The sequence below is a fragment of the Salminus brasiliensis genome, chromosome 14 (assembly GCF_030463535.1).
Source record: "Salminus brasiliensis chromosome 14, fSalBra1.hap2, whole genome shotgun sequence".
Lineage (NCBI taxonomy): Eukaryota > Metazoa > Chordata > Actinopteri > Characiformes > Bryconidae > Salminus > Salminus brasiliensis.
In genome coordinates, this window is record NC_132891.1 from 6731632 (window position 1) to 6748254 (window position 16623).

General features: G+C 41.9%; 1 protein-coding gene across 1 annotated transcript; it reads left to right on the forward strand.

The window, feature by feature from the left end:
• The first annotated feature begins 1495 nt into the window (after positions 1-1495).
• Positions 1496-15328, forward strand: LOC140577357 (uncharacterized). Its single transcript, XM_072697294.1, has 10 exons — positions 1496-1711; positions 4681-4973; positions 7614-7669; positions 8459-8597; positions 9023-9150; positions 11832-11967; positions 12071-12248; positions 12375-12455; positions 12851-13091; positions 14535-15328. The coding sequence occupies exons 1-10, from the start codon at positions 1496-1498 to the stop codon at positions 15290-15292; spliced, it is 2226 nt and encodes a 741-aa protein (XP_072553395.1). The 3' UTR covers positions 15293-15328.
• The last annotated feature ends 1295 nt before the right edge of the window (positions 15329-16623 follow it).

Consider the following 16623-nt stretch of genomic DNA (forward strand, 5'->3'; position numbering starts at 1 on the left):
TTTGATTTCACAAAGACTCACACACTTTCATACTGAGGTAGGTTAAAACAGATGATAAGTTGCTGGTATTTCATTGGGATGTTTGAATCACATTGGAGAAAACTGAATAAATATTATTGTTCGGCTAGTATTGTATGCTGGCAATTCCTTTTCACTTAGTTTTGCTTAGAAAATCAACAATACATGTAATTTGACCACATGTGCCCAAACCTTTGCATGCAAAGTGTATTTATTACATTTTTACATATGGACAATAATCCTTTAACAGACATTGCATGGTAGACCAAACAGATTAAACTGCTGTAATAAAATGTCAGAAAAACACATTTTATCCACTGGGTGTCATCTCCTTGCCTAAAAGCTAATAGATAACACGTGTATTCGCTTGATGCGTCTCTTAAAACTTTAACAAGCTACACAAAACATTGACGTACAAATAATGATGAATTTTTTGTGGGTTTTTTTTACAATTCTAACAATTATATTTTTGTTGAATGGTAGAAACCTGGCAATAAAATGTACCTCTGTGTTATCGCAAAGCATGTGTGACCACTCGGTTGAGTTGCCCAGTTAGGGTAAACAGCCATCATAGCTAAGCCTCATAGAAGAGCATTTTACACTAAATGACTAAAAAAGTTAAAAAATGAGGATCCAGGACTGTTAAAGGGTTGGTGGATTACATGTGGAGCATTATGAATATATATGTGTGTGTGTTTGTGTGTGAGAGTGAGTGTGTGTGAGTGAGTTGGTGAGGGTTATTATGGTGTAGTATATCCTGTCTGCACTCTAGGCTGACTGCACTAACCTGAGACCAGATACAGTTAATTATCCACCACACACAGACACACACAAACACACACACACACACACACACACTCACTCACTCATGCACACAAGCACATGAGGGGTGCACGAACCAACCGGACTGACAGTGAAGCCTTCCCCTAGAGAGAGAGAGAGAGAGGGAGAGGGAGAGAGGGAGAGGGAGAGTGGGAGAGGACCACACACTGAGGAAAAACACGTGGAGGAAACTTCATCCTGAAGGACTATGTTGGACATTTCTGAAGGACTCAACAGCGAATATTGAACTGGATTTGTGACATCAGAGGAGAAATGAAGGAAGACAAACGAGGGACACCAGGACATTCTTACCTGTCCAGTCTGTTGTCCTCCTTTTCCTCCATCCCTCCATCTGTTTTACCACCTTCAGTAGCTGGGAAGTGAAAGGTGCAGGTGCACCTTTTAACAGATGGGTTAAAGGCAACACAGAGTGTGTACATTTTTTAGCTCATCTGTGTGTCCACTTATGAACAAGACGTTTAGTGTTAGACTTGGAAGACAGCCTGCGTGTTAGTGTGTTAGGATGCGGTGTAATGACACAGTGTGTGTCAGAGATATGCTGAGCTCTTGTCGTCTGACACGAAATGTGTTAAAATAGCCACAGCGTAGAAAAGCGTGTCATTGATCAACACACTGTTTTTTAAAGGTTGGCACCATGCCAACTGCAGTCAAGACCTCTCTGGACAGCATGATGTTGGACTCGGGGGAGCTGGAGCAGTCAGTGCCCCCCTGTTTGGGGAAGGTGCCCAGAGATCTGGTCAGAAACTTTCCACACACCAAGCGTGTGGGTAGCTACCTGGTGGGCAAGATGATCAACAAAGGCTCCTTCGCCAAAGTGATGGAAGGAATGCACATTAGCACGGGGGAGAAGGTGAGACACACACACACACACACACACACACACACACACACACTCAAATCCCAATCCAAGTAGTCCAAATATAGAAACTTGCTTTGATTTGATTGTTTTGTTTAGATGTCACAAAAATTGTGATGTGTGAAAGCTGAAGTGCAGTTGGGTCATGCAACCAGACAATGATCCAAACCACAGAAGCCAGGCTATTGATCAATGGTACAAAATGGTATTATTACATTTGCAATTGCCCAATCAATCAATTGCCCAATCAAAACCTTGACCTAAACACTACTGAAATCTTGTGGCAGGACCTGAAATACACAGTGCATGCTGGAAGGCCTTTGGTTGCAGCTATTGCTGTTAAAATGGGGCTCTGAGCAGTCCAGCGGACTAAGGCACTGCCGCTGTGACCTGTGGATCGCTGGTGTCATCAGCAGCCAGAGCCAGAGAATACACAATTGGTGCACTTTTCCCCCACATCAAATCCTCCTAGGACATGGGTTGCCAGTTGCATTGGTGGCAGTTTGAAAAGAGGTGGTTGGTGGTTCTGCATGTGTTGGAGAATGCATGTGTCTGTCCTCCACTTTCCAGTGTGGGGAATCGCATGTGATGGGAAAAATTACTGATGAGTGGGTTGGGTAATTGGGGGGAAATACAGTATTGCTAACAAACAGTAAAAAGCATACACACACAGTCCTGTCAATCAGAGCAGCAGCATCACACATCATGATGTGCCACTCATCGCTATGTTGAAGAGCTGTCATCCATATTTCATGCTGTGTGTCTCTCAGTTTACGGCGAGACACACTCTGTCTACCCTCATGGCTGATACACAAAGCATTAATAACGCAAGACCGTACCGACGCTGTGAAAGGCAGCAGATTTCTTAAGTGTTGCAGCTTAAATTCCTCAAACTCTTCAGATTCAGTCATGAGACTGAGTGTATTATTTATGTATTTATTTAGATGTTTAGATGCAAATTAAGGATTTCTGACAAATATAATTTAATGTGAAATTCAACTCTGAGTCCATCAATGTGTGGCAGAGTAAGGGTCAGTAAAGAAGATTTGTGGCCAACTGGAAGATCGAATGACCAAGCAGTGACTCTGTTGATGGCACTCAGCCACTGTAATTACACTGTACCTTGTGGTCAGTCTAGACTTCTGAGGGCTCATTATTTTATGCATTGCAGTGGATTGAGGTGGTGGGAGATGGGGGTCTGGTTAAACTAGCCAGAGGTAGACTAGACTATGGTTCACACAAACTGGTTTACTTTTAATGTGTTTTCTATCATTTAACCAGTTAACCCAGTTTGGTTTATTGTGATAAAGTAAGTGATTTCCCGCACTAGTGGTTTTCCAGTATTCCTCAACTTTTTACACAGTGTCTAAAGCTGATAATGGATATCTTTATCTACACAAAATATACAGTGTCAGTTAACCCCTTAAACAGCCTGCGGACCGCCAGCGGACCCAAAGTGTTATTACAAACTTTGACAAACACTTACTAAAGAACAGCCCCACCAGTTTGTGCAGTGGTCCCTGTATGTACTGAGTAATACACATTAGTGTGTGATGAGCCTTGCTGCGTTAAGGGGTTAAGAACACCTCTCATGCATACTACTGCCCAATGAGTGTGTGTGAGTGTGTAAAACATTTAGCATGAATTTGTATGCTATGTCCTTTACATGTTTTCCCTCATGCTGTCTCACCTCACCTTGGTGATCAGCTATTTTATGGGTCACTGAATCTGGTCAATATATCCTTGTGTGTGTGCACGCACATATCTAGCATGGGTCACTGAGCCCTCTCTGACCGCTCTGTTTACGTTGCTATAGCAATGACCAAGAGTTTGATTGAAGAGCATGCACATCAGTTCCCTCTCTGGCCTTTGGGTCTTTACCCCCTGCCCTTAACTGCCCATCACCCTTCATTAATATTGCATACCTATAGCAACACAGATGTATAGCAACATTGTGGATTCATGGCTGTTTAATGCTGGAAGTGCCAGTTGAACTCACAGATGCCGGAAGGGCTCAGTTTGTTCTGTGCTGGGCCCCTTGGCTCATTTATAAGGCTGTGTATTCCCACAGGCTTGCCACATACTCCAGACAGCTCCTAAGGGCTACAAGTGCAGAACTTACAAGAAGCTCTTCCACAATAAAGAGCCTAAATCAGAAGGGGTTACCTTTGCCTCTCAGAAGTTTCAGGACAACTGGCTGTTTGAGAATGATGAGAAGGTTTTCCTACATTAGGTACAATATCAAGGTCTACACATTTAATACACTTGTTGTGAGGTCCTTAGACCATGATGTAAGGACCTCACAACAGGGGTCTTACATGAGACATGATGTAAAGTCTCTGAGCCCAAGGCTTCTTCAAACTCCTCCGCTGTGATGTGAAGTCCCTCAGCTTTGGTCTTTATTCAGAGTAATTTGAAATGGTCCTAATTTGACTTTGGTACCACTGCCAGGCCTAACAGTACTCCACCACCAGCTAGCTGATGTCTTCAAGGACTTCAACATTTCCAGGGTCTAGGATGCCGATCTGCTTCAAATCAGCCACCATCATTCCAGGGCCAAACAAGTTCTCAGTCATGTCTTAATGGCTACCACATTATTGCACTAAGCCTAAGTGCTTTGACTGGTTGGTCAGGGCTCATGTGAAGGGCTCCATACAATCAACACTGGACCTTCACCAGTAAGCATAAAACCACAACCACTCCATTGTTGCCCTATCCTTCACCACCACCTGGCCTTATCACACCTGGACAACAGGCCACTTTTGTCAGAATGCTGTTTACTGAAAGCTCAGTATTCATCTCTCTCCATCAGCTAGTCAACACACTCCATCTGCATGGACTTGATCACTCTGGAAGAAGACAAGGTTCTCATGGACAGTGTATTCTCTTGTATGTATGTCAGACAATTCAGACATACACACAGCTTATCTTCTTGCTTGTCTTTTTGTCTTTTTGTCTTTCAGGTGGCGATTAAAGTGATCGATAAGAAAAAGGCACGGCAGGACTCGTACGTGTTGAAGAATATGAAGCGTGAGCCGAGAATCCACCAGATGATCCGTCATCCCAACATTGTACTGCTGCTGGAGACGCTGGAGACTGAGAACTGTTACTATATGGCCATGGAGCTGTGCTCTGGGGGGGACCTGATGGACCGCATTTGCGATCGCAAACGCCTGGAGGAGAGAGAGGTCCGCAGATACACACGCCAGATACTGTCCGCCGTCGACCATCTGCACACACACGGCATAGTGCACAGGTAATGTCTGATGCATACACATATGAACATGCACAAGACAGATGTCTCAATTCACAACGTGAACAACGTACCGAGTTGCCAGATAATTCCACTGTGAATCAACACTTATTGGCCTGTGTAAGTGCAAACTGTAGGTTTTTAAATCCCGACTGTAGCTGTTCCATCTGCAGCTCATTTGTCAGTTGCCCTGTTTTCCACCCATCAGTTTAAAGGAACCTTGTTGAAATACAGACATTATGGCTCATCCTTTTCATGCACAGTTTGTATTAGACACCTTCTAACCCTTTATTAACTCCTTGATCTCTAGGCTTATTTCAAGTTTTAATTTGAAGACATATTATTCAATAAAAGTGGAGCAGTGGTGGCTCAACAGTTAGAGCTCCAAGCTATTGCTGACAAGGTTGTGGGTTCAATACTTGGGCTCGGCAAGCTACCACTGTTGGGCCCTTGAGCAAGGCCCTTCACCTTCTCTGCTCCCCGTGTGCTGGAGTTGGCTGCCCAGCACTCTGTGTGTGTGTGTGCTCACTGCCCCTAGTACTGCTACAGTATATGTTATACTGTTATTCAGTGTCTATTAAAATAATTCTGTATCCACTATAAAGGAGTCCGTCAGAAATTATTCTGTAACTTATTAATCATTCATTATATTAATCATTCATATTAATTATTCTGTATTTACTATAAATGATTCAGTTACTACTATAAATTTACATTTACATTCACGGCATGTAGCTGACGCTCTTATCCTGAGCGACTTATAAGATTTCTCATATTACAGAGGTGGGCAAATGTAGTGTTCAGAGTTTTGCCCAAGAACTCTTATTGGTGTAGCACAGCATAGTCACCCAGATCAGGAATCGAATCCCAGTTGCCCACATGGTGTGGGAGCTCACTGGCAGGTAGTGGTGTTATCTGTTGCACCATACCAACCAGTTATAATACTATATGCACTATAAATGAGTCAGTCGTAAATTATTCTGCATCTACAATAAATGATTCAAAAACAGTTGTAAATGATTCAGTAGGTACTGAATAATATTTGATCAGTGGTGGTCCTGTAATAGTCACCTTAGATAGTGGGGTTGATGGGATAGATAGTGGGTAAGAAATTGTCACAAAACCTCAACAAACAGCATTAAAAAGACCAGAGAGTGATGAAATAGGAGTGAATAACAGAATAGGAGTGAAGAACTCATAAGAAACTAGATGAAGACAAAAAGAGGAGAAAAAGGAGTAACTACAGTGTAAGGTCTTGCAGTGTGCTGCATATGTGAGTGTGTGTGTGTGTGTGTGAACTCTGTCTGCAATGTGTATGTGCATGAGTGTGTGTGTGGGCATGAGGCTGTTGGCTTTTGCAGAAGAGCTCCACAGGGCGCCAGAGTGGGAATACTTTGAGCTTCTCGATGACCTCATCACTCTCTGCCGCTATGGTTAACACATCATTCACACACTTCCGCACTAATGGAGTCCCACGATGAAGCCTTTAATGCAAAAATCAGATACACACTCACTCTCTCTTTAATGAGACGGAGAGTCCCTGGTTCTATAAGGAAACTCTTCTGACCAAAGTGTGTGCACATACACAAACACACACACACACACATACGTACACACACTGCATTTTTGGCTGAAAATCCATCAGAATGAAGGGAAAGTTCCAGTCACACTGCAGGACAGGTCAGTACACAGATGTCCTCCATAGTAACAGTGGTGTATGTTGAGGGTAAACCAAAGGCTGGTCGATTTGACACTGATAAAGCCTTAACCACGTTTGCTAACCTATGTAAACTCATTCTTACCCACACACTCTCACACTCTCTCTCCCACACACACTCACAATGATGTAGAATCATGATGTAGACTAAAATAGTTGTATTAAGCCCCTCATAATGCAAAGTATGACTAAATTTCAAATATAATTTTCAACTGATTTTTTTCTTTTAAAATTCTTTTGACAGAGCATGTATGTGTGCATGTGGTTTGGGAGGGGTGAGAAAGCCACCCAGTATGTTCTAAGACATTGGCCCAATGTCTTTAAAAATAGAAACAAACAGATATGTATGTATGGAGTATTTGTTTTATTTATAAAACATTGTGCAGATGGTTTTAGCCACAATATTAAAAACCGTCTAATATTGAGTAGGTCCCCCATGTACTGCCACAATAGATCTGACCAGTTGTGGCAAGGACTCCACAAGACCTCTGAAGGTGTCCTGTGCGATCTGACACCATGACGTTAGCAGGAGATCCTTTAAGTCCTGAAGTGGGGGGCCTCCATGGACGGCATCAGTGAGTCTTAGGTGCCCTTGACCCTGTCGCTGGTTCCCCTCTTGTCCTTTCTTGGACCACTTTTGGTAGATCCTTACCACTGCATGTAGCGCAAACTCCCCACAAGACCTGCTTGATGTTTTGGAGATGCTCAGACCCAGTTGTCTTGCAATCACAGTTTGATCCTTGCCAGAGTGCCTCACATCTTTATTTCCTTCGCATCTCTTTCAAGAACTGACTGTTCATTGCTGCCTAATATGTAGATTCCACCCCTTGGCAGATACCAACATAACCAGATAATCAGTGCTCTTCGTGTCAAGTACATAGTGTATAGAAGGTCAGTTAACTGTGTTTTCCTTTTTGCTTTTTCAGGGATCTAAAGATTGAGAACTTCCTTCTAGATGAACATAACAACATTAAGATTGTTGGTGAGTGTGTGTTTTTGTGTGTATAGGTCTAAGACAGTTGTTCGAGGGCTTTGTTTTGGATGTTGCTGTATAGAAGACCACCATAATTCAAGTCCCATTAGTGAGACTGTGAATTTGAAGGAAAGCTGTAAAATTGAAGACCAAAGAAGACATGCACAAGACAGGAAAAGCTGTTGAGCACTGATAGAGTACAGTTGGATCAATTGTAAGAAAATGGAAGCTGCATTGAACCGCCCAGGCACTGCCTGGAAAAGAGAGGCTAGTATTTACTTTAAAGGTGCTATACCAGAGGACTTCACCAGAGTACACTTGTCATTCACCTACATACAACTGGCCTGAATGGGATGTTCGCTTGAAAGAAAGCGGATATAATTTTGTGATTGTAAGAGTGTTTTGGTCAACATTCAAAACCATAATACATACAAAACATACAAACCAAATACCGTAGATTCCTCTACAAACACCATACCAACAGTAAAACATGGGGGTGGCAGCATCATGTCAGCAGGACAGAGACACTAGACACCAATTTAGGTCTTAAGGGGTCTTAAGTTTCTATTATTTTGAATGGAATGAGGTATCATATTATTGCTTGTTGGTCCAATTATTAATATAGATATAATATTTATCTACAAATAACATTACAACCACCAACCTGTCAAAAAATGTAATTAGTGCATGCAGTTTGATGAGCCATTCTGAACACCTAACAGCGGCAGCAACACCTAACATGATGTGTTTGTGTGTGTGTGTGTGTGTGTGTGTGTTTTATGTGTGTATATGTGACAGACTTTGGTCTGAGCAACACTCTGAAGGTGGACTCTCTCTCTCCGGAGCTGCTGAACACTCAGTGTGGAAGCCCAGCATATGCTGCCCCTGAGCTACTGGCACACAGAAAGTATGGCCCTAAAGTGGATGTATGGTCTGTGTGAGTACAAATCATAAGTGTGTGTGTGTGTGTGTGTGTGTGTGTTTGTTTGTAGGGACAGAGAGTGACATAAATAAAAATAATGTAAACATTAGCAGTATATTAGCAAAATAAACACAGTGCAGAAACTGTGCATGTTTAACATCAGTCAGTCGCTGCTAGTTTCTCTCTACAAAAGTGTGACTATATAGTGTTTAGGGTATAGACTGTGGTATACATGTAATATCACCAGTTGACCCAGCTGTTCTTCCTTTGCTGTTTTGATAGGTACTAGCCACTGCAAATTTAAGCATTAAGGAACTAAGAATCAAGCTGTGTGTCTTAATGTGCAGTTTTTAAATGCAGTTAAAATGGAAGCGTGTTATTAGGTACAATATAATATAATAATTATGTAAATTATTAATTGTGTGTGTGTGTGGGTGTAGGGGAGTCAGTATGTTTGCTATGCTGACCGGCACACTACCCTTCACGGTGGAGCCCTTCAACATTAAACAGCTTCATCAAAAAATGGTCAATGGCGAAATCAGCACTATTCCCTCTGACATCAGTAAAGGTAATACACACAGCAGAACTCGCCTCACACTCTTAAAAATAAAGGGGCTACAAAAGGTTATCCAAAAGGAACCATTAACCTTTAACCCCAAGAACCTTTAAATCAAATGAAAAAGGCTCCTTACATCTTTAACAGGTTCTTCACACTCACACATCTTTATCACAAATATGGTTCTTTTTGAAACCAAAAGTGTTCAACTCAACTCATACTATTTTCATTAGATATTTAATATATTTGACCTATTTTTTAAAGCTGTGCAGTCTACAAATAAAGGTGCTTAAATGCGTCTATTGATTTATGCCATAGAAGAACCCCTTTTGGTTCCAAAAAGAGACATGCTTGTAAAAGAGATGAGTGAGAGGAACATTGTAGAGGCTTAAATAAGTGGATCTAAAGATTCCTTCCCATTTAAAGGTTCTTCACACTCACAATTCTTTTACAAAAATGATTCTCTCTGGTACAAAACATGGTTCTTCTATGGCATCACTCATTTTTAATAGTGTAGTTCTTAATATCACTTCTCTCTGTGATTGGACGTAACTACAGTTAGCTCTGTAGACAGAACTCATCTTCAGAAAGGATCACTAATGATATACACTGGCAGATGAAAAGAATTAGGGATGCACCAATATGGGAATTGTAGGTCGGTCCAATATTCCACCTTTTCCAGGTGCATATCTGCCCTGCTGATACATAGATGCTGATACATTTACTAAATGCAGAATCTGGACTAGCATTAGGGACTAGCATTTTAGGAAGCCAGCAGGGCTGTTTCCGACACAGTGAAGGGGTCATGGTTCGGTGCATGCAGCCACATGTGCTATTAGGGTAAATATGGTCATTTCACAAGCGTGTGTGTCACCCAGAAACTATAACCTGTAAGCCGCTGGATTTGCGTAAGGTATGGTGGGAACTGTAGTGGTTAGGAGTATTGCTAGTAAAACTCCAATCCTCCACTTTCTCCTCTCTCTCCCTCTCTCACTCAAACTGCAACTTGCACAACTGGCTGTTTAAATTAAATGCAAAAAAACCTGAGATGATCTTATGATTTTTATGTTTTTTTATGTTTTTTTATCTCTATACTGTGTGCATTGTCAAAGGCATTCAAAAAACCTGTATCTCCAAAATGGCAACTTTACAGGAGGAGGAAAAAACCTCATTCTTAATGGAAGTCAGTGTAAAAAACATATTTCAAATTATTTTTTTATTTATATTGGTTCAATTATCATGACATTGTTTAACACAATATAAAAAACAACTGACAAATTCTTCAAAAAGTTAAATAAATATAGATGCACTCAGGCTAAACTGAGAGAGTGAGAGGGTGTCTGAGATAAGATGTGGAGAGAAGCTGTACATTACAAACTGTTCTTCTTCACTGTGATTATCTGATCATTTGATACAGCGCATTAAATATTGATAAGGTCACAGTGGAGATTTAGCAATCACAATCATGCAGGCACACCCTCGCACACCCTACCTTTTACATAACGGCCCATGAGGAACGTCTTTCCAGCACAACACTGAAGCACATGAAATATAGATAGCCATGCTACAAAACAACAAGAACAAAGGAACTCTTAGCAGGCCTTCGCGTCAAAGCCTTAACGGTGCTCTGGAAAAGATACCAGGCTTTCCTTTTGGGCGTGAATTCAGTCAGATTTGCTCCGACATTTAAATGTCTGTAAACAGATACGCCTGTTTTTCACAGACCAGACCTTGTCTGCACCCAGAGTGCAGGTGTAGAACCCTAAGTGAATGGGTAAATGTGATCGTCACTGTCTGCCGACACTAACAACACCTTCGCCCGGCCACACACTCTCTCACACACACACAGACAGCCTCATGTGCAGTGCCAAGCTGACACACTGATCCTGGGTCACCCCTGGGCTGGCGTCGGTGGTAAGAAAGAGGAGTGTGGCGCTTTAATCTGATCTGCCATGATGCAAGACAGCTAAAGCCAGTAGACATTAGAGAGGGAAAGAGAGAGAGAAAGAGAGAGAGAAAGGTCAGTAGGTACTCCTTCATTATATCTACACACGTTGGCCATTTTATTAGAAACACCACGTGGAGACCTTCAGTGGCTTTGCAGTTTGTCAAATCTGGAAACCCTGTAAATGTAGACTAATTTTCCAGTCATGGAAACTTCTGGAAAATGAGAAAATGGCTAGAAATGTCCTGAGTCACCCCAGATTGCACATTAAGCTACTGATTAGTCTAATTATTGATATTGATATTGATTAGTCTAATTATTATATTGATGAATAGGGAACACAGGTGCCTCACACATGTTGGCAAGCTTACTTTGTCAATCGTCAGTCGTTTAACTGTATTAGCATCTTTTCCAACCAACGTTTTCATGCTAGCATGCATCAGTCATCTGTATAGAGTCTAATGTGCTCCAATCAGACATACACTATGTCCGAATGTTTGTACACGCCCTTACACGCCTTGCATTCAAAACCTATTGGCACCATGCCTCATGCAAGGCCCCCCAGCATTGAGCTATGGAGCAGTGGATCTGTGTTGTCTGGAATGATGCATGGCACTCTATTCAATACTTTCGGGAGGGGTTGGGGAGTTAGGGATGAGGGAGGGTTGTGATCTTCCAACATCCTGACCTCACTAACATCAAATTAAAATGCTGTAAATTCTACTAATCGCTCATTCTCTGTTTGTAGGTGCAGTACAGTTTGTTTTGTCCCTGTTGGAGCCAGACCCACTGAAAAGGCCTACTGTGAAAGCAGCCATGGAGGAGAAATGGCTTAACGAGGGCTATGCCAAGAAGCCCCTACACACTATGACTTACAAGAACAGGTGCATTTCACTGACCAAGACTTACAAAAAGTAATCTGTCTTCAAAGTATCCGTATGCACTCTGGGGTATGTTGTAGGAAATGTACTGTATGTCTTTGCTTAGACTGCGTCCTGAGGATCTGAACTCATCAGTGCTAAACTACATGACCGAGTCTCTTGGCTACGGCCTTTCGGACATCATCCACACTGTGATCAACAACAAACCCTCTGCCATCTTGGCTACCTACCAACTACTGCTGAAAAAACTGATCAGGCACCAGAAAGGAGCCAAGACTATGAAGGTAATATACCAAAACAAGCTTACTCTATCTACAGTGCACACAAACACACACACACACACACACACACACACACACACACACACTTTCAGATTTATATTCAGATCATTTGTGACACATTTCCTTCAGAGACTGGAGACCAGTGAGTGGAACCAAAATAAGCCGGTGTGGAGCGAGAGGAACAACACGCCAGCGAAGAGTCAGCAGCAGGTAATCTAGTAAAGGATGTTTAAAGAATCAGAATCTCTTTATTTCACCAAGTATGTTACACATACAAGGAATTTGTCTTGGTGAGAGCAACACGTATGACAAGTAACAAAAACACAGAACACAGATTATTTACAGTATTAAACTAAAGGAAAATTACACTAAACAATAAATAGGATAGGGGATAAATTTTAAAGAGTAAAAACTAAAAAGAAAAAAAGGCAAAAGTATTTGGACACCTGCTAAGTATAGTGCCTGGCACTATACATTGCTTTGTCACACCCATTTTAACTTAGTAAGGACTTGGTAATGAGTTAATTAGTTGGGCCAGGTGTGCTAGATAGGGTTGGGCACCACTGTTTTACTGGGTTTATGTGCATAAATGATCTCTTTGTAAGTCTCCTCAGAACGTGACTACCAGTGAAGGAAATCGCAGACAGTCCAGTAAAACTCAGCGCATCCAGTCACAGGACAGAGATTCTCTGAGTGGGAGGAGAAGACCAGAGGAGGCCATCATACAGAAGCAGTCGACCTCAGAGGGGAACAGAGCAGTTTCCCCATCCACCCCACTAGCGGACACCTTCATTGATGATAACTTCGCAATTAGCATGGAGACAAGAGAAGGGCTGTTTCCTGAAGGTAGCGTCTCTAAAGACTTTCAATTTCACAGTCAGAGGTTTGCTTACATAGAATTTATTTTTATCTTAAAAGCTACATGTATTTAAATGTATTTCCAAAATTAAAGTAATAGATATAAAAGTGGCCCAGAGGAGGATTTTTAATGAAGCTATTAATTAATGAGTCTATAATATAATTAGATATTTTATCATGTAGTGCATTTCACAATTTATAAAAATGTAGGTCCAAATGTGGCTAGTAAGTAGTTTCCCGTGATGTTAAAAGGTAAGTAATAGCTCTGCATGGTTTAACAAAACCAATACATTCCAATTCACAGAAATTTGAGTCAGTAACAAGATTTGTAACAAGTAATATAAAGTTATTTGAGTGAAGTTCTAATCTCAAATCCACACAGTAAGTAACTTACTTACATTACGATTTAGGCCACTTTCATATGTGGTATTAAAATCCGATACGTGGCAATGTGATTCAGTCTGAACAGCCAGGTCGGAATTCATGCGACTTGTACGTATAAATGCACTCTGGGAAGAATGGAAAAAGGACGACAGAAGTGAGGGACTTAACACACCTCATAAATATATAGGGTGATGTTCGAACTAAATCAGATGGCTCATATAAAGCTCCATGTAAGACGTAATTTCTAAAGCAATGGCTGAATCAACCACAAGGGGGCGCTACTGAGGGGTTAAAAGAAAAGAAAAAACTTTAAAGCTTAAAAGTTCAAAGAAGCAAAGGACACAAACCAAAGAAGTGGCCTTAACATAGCCTTTTTTATACCGAGCTCAAACGCATTCCCTAGTGATAAGCCCAGCTGTCAGCCACTGGACCTCCTGATGCTGGCAAAGATAAAACCGAGACCTCAGTCGACATCAGTTTAGCAGAGTGAACTGTTCAGACGAAAGTTGGATATAGGTCACATTTAAAAACTAAAACTCAGGTTTGAGCCGTTTGTGTGATCATAGCCTTAAATCTCAAATACTTAAGTACTTTCCACTCCTGTGAGTTACATTTACTTTACATGTACTCAGGAAGTAATGTGATGGATGTGTACTTTCCTGAGTATTTTATCATCATAATACTTCTGTTTAAGTATGTGTTTGTTTATATATATATAACTATATAACTGTTTTTCTGAGCTGTACATGTACTTGCACATCTTCTTAAGATGTTTTTGGGATAATACTTTTACTTGGGCTAGTATATCACAAAAGTTACAGTAATTTTATTTGAGTATAGCTTTAGACTACTCTACCATCTCTGGTTGTCACTGTTTCTTAAATGTAATGGCACTTTACTAAACATACAGTAATAAAACAGGCTCAAGCCTGTAACTCTTGATGTCCACTCTTCTGACTGCTCAGTTATCCCTCTAAACACTCTTATTATTCACATGTCTAGGTACTTATTATTCATTCATTATATGTGTATTTGTGTGGGTTTTAGTCTCTGTGTTTGGTGAGAGGGAGCTAGTCCATGCCTCGCCCCCCAAATGCTCCTGCAGAGAAGGGAGTGGCTCAAAGTTGTGTGACTCCACCCCCTGTGATGCTCCAGTAAGTGCAGAAACTAAAAAGGACTCCCAGACCACCAAACCACCACAGAAACCTCACGACCTTAGAGTCACACACTCTGAGAACTATTCGCGAGAGGACCTAACACATCACCATGACGACAAGCTGGAGAAGCTGCAGACGTTCTACTCAGAAAAGGCTGTATCACCAAGGACGCACTTGGAGAGTAGAGCGGGGCAGCGTTTTAAGGACCTGCTGTTGGCCATAGAGGAAAAGACACACCCTGTCCGTCACCTAAGCGCCATGGAAACCACAGCTCAAACCTCCCCGTTACCACGACTGCGTCACGGAACTGTGTCGCCTAGGAAAGTAACTTGGGTGGGGCTTAAACATCACGCTGGGACAGCCACAGGCTCCTCCCCCTTTCTGGTCAGCGGTTCAAAGCCACCAGTGTTTCCATCTCAAAGACAGCAGGCTCTGGTCATCAAGAGCCTGAGACACACAAAGGAAAAGAGGAACGGAGTGACAGGAGGGTCCATTAGTGTCCCGGGAAACACGGGGAAAAGGAACTCTGTGCAGTTACGGACGTTTATCCAGCGCAGAGACACAGACCTAAACCTGCCCATGCTCCCCTCCACCTTCCACAACAAGTCTGATAAGAAAACTGAAATACTCAGGATGGACTTTGGTTAACAGAGATATACACTATATTTCCAAATGTTTGTGGACACCCCCTCTCATGAATGCATTCAGCTACTTTACGTTGCACCCATTGCTGACACACAGCTTGTGTAGTCCCTGTACAGTAGTATTGCTAATAGAATATCACTCTCTGCAGCAGATAAACATGAACCTATCCGCACCATGCCCAGGTGTGGGCTAGGGGGGTATAAACCCCCCAACATTGAGTTGTAGAGCAGTAGAGTGTTTTCTGGAATGATGGTGGTGCTCCAGCCAGTACTTTTGGGATGAGTTGGGGATGAGGTGAGGCTCAATTCTGTGTTCTCTGGAATGATGGTGCTCCCTTCAGGGGGATGAGATGGGGTGGTGATCATTCAACATCCTGACCTCACTAATGCTCTTAACGTTGACATTGACATCAAATCCTTACATCAATGCGCCTCCAAAATCTAGCAGAAAGCCTTCTTCCTTAAACAGTAGAGACAGTTACTCCTTACTTTTTTAATACCCCTGATTTCAGAAGCAATAATGAATGAGTAGGCGTCCCCATAGTTTTCTCCATGTAGTGTATATGGAGAGAGAGAGAGAGAGAGAGACAGAGAGAAACAGAGAGAGAGGACAGATAAAGGGAGAGAGGTGCTATCTAAAGTGGGAGTTCCATGTTACCTCACAGGCCTAAAACCAGGGGTCGTCTCTTGCCCGAGTACACCTGATGTTGGTGAGAGCTCTTTTGGGCTGATGTGTTAGGAGACCATTTGGTTCTCTGAAGAACCCTTCAGTTGATGGTTATTTAAAAACTCAAGTGTGAAGGGCCTGTTTAAAGTTTAAAGAACCTTCTGCATAATGTAACGGTTCTACAACAATTTAAGGCCATTCCTGGAACTGCACATCCAAGCTAAGAAGCATTCAGAGTGTATGGAAAAGTTAGGTCAGCTTGAGGTTTGAAGTCAATTTTCTGCAGAGCTTTTTTTTTGGTTATGGCAACTTACCTTTGCCCAAAGTTCTCCAGACTCAAGTTTTAATCATACTAATATTTATTCACATCTAAAGTAAAGAAAAGAAACACAACTAAGTTCAACTAAAATGAGTAACAACAGCACAACAGCACCTTCCCAGTGACAGTCTGGGGTTCAATTCCCTTGCGGCCAGGCAAGCACCGCTCTACACCAGTAAGAATCCTTGGGCAAGGCTCCTAACTACATTCTCTTGTGTAACCTGATTCAGAGGGAAGTCACTCTGGATTAGAGCATCAGCCAAATACTGTGAATGTAAATAGCAACTTCTAGCAAATATTAGTTAGATACAGTAACTTTAAGAATGTGCTTTAAGCAAGAATGAACAGT

What these genes read in the sequence shown, in the direction of transcription:
- LOC140577357 (XM_072697294.1), top strand. Translation starts at nt 1,496, where the DNA reads ATGCCAACTGCAGTCAAGACCTCTCTGGACAGCATGATGTTGGACTCG. An exon ending in TAACAACATTAAGATTGTTG is followed by an intron (nt 7,670 to 8,458) that starts GTGAGTGTGTGT and finishes TATATGTGACAG; the next exon opens with ACTTTGGTCTGAGCAACACT. An exon ending in ACTATGACTTACAAGAACAG is followed by an intron (nt 11,968 to 12,070) that starts GTGCATTTCACT and finishes GTCTTTGCTTAG; the next exon opens with ACTGCGTCCTGAGGATCTGA.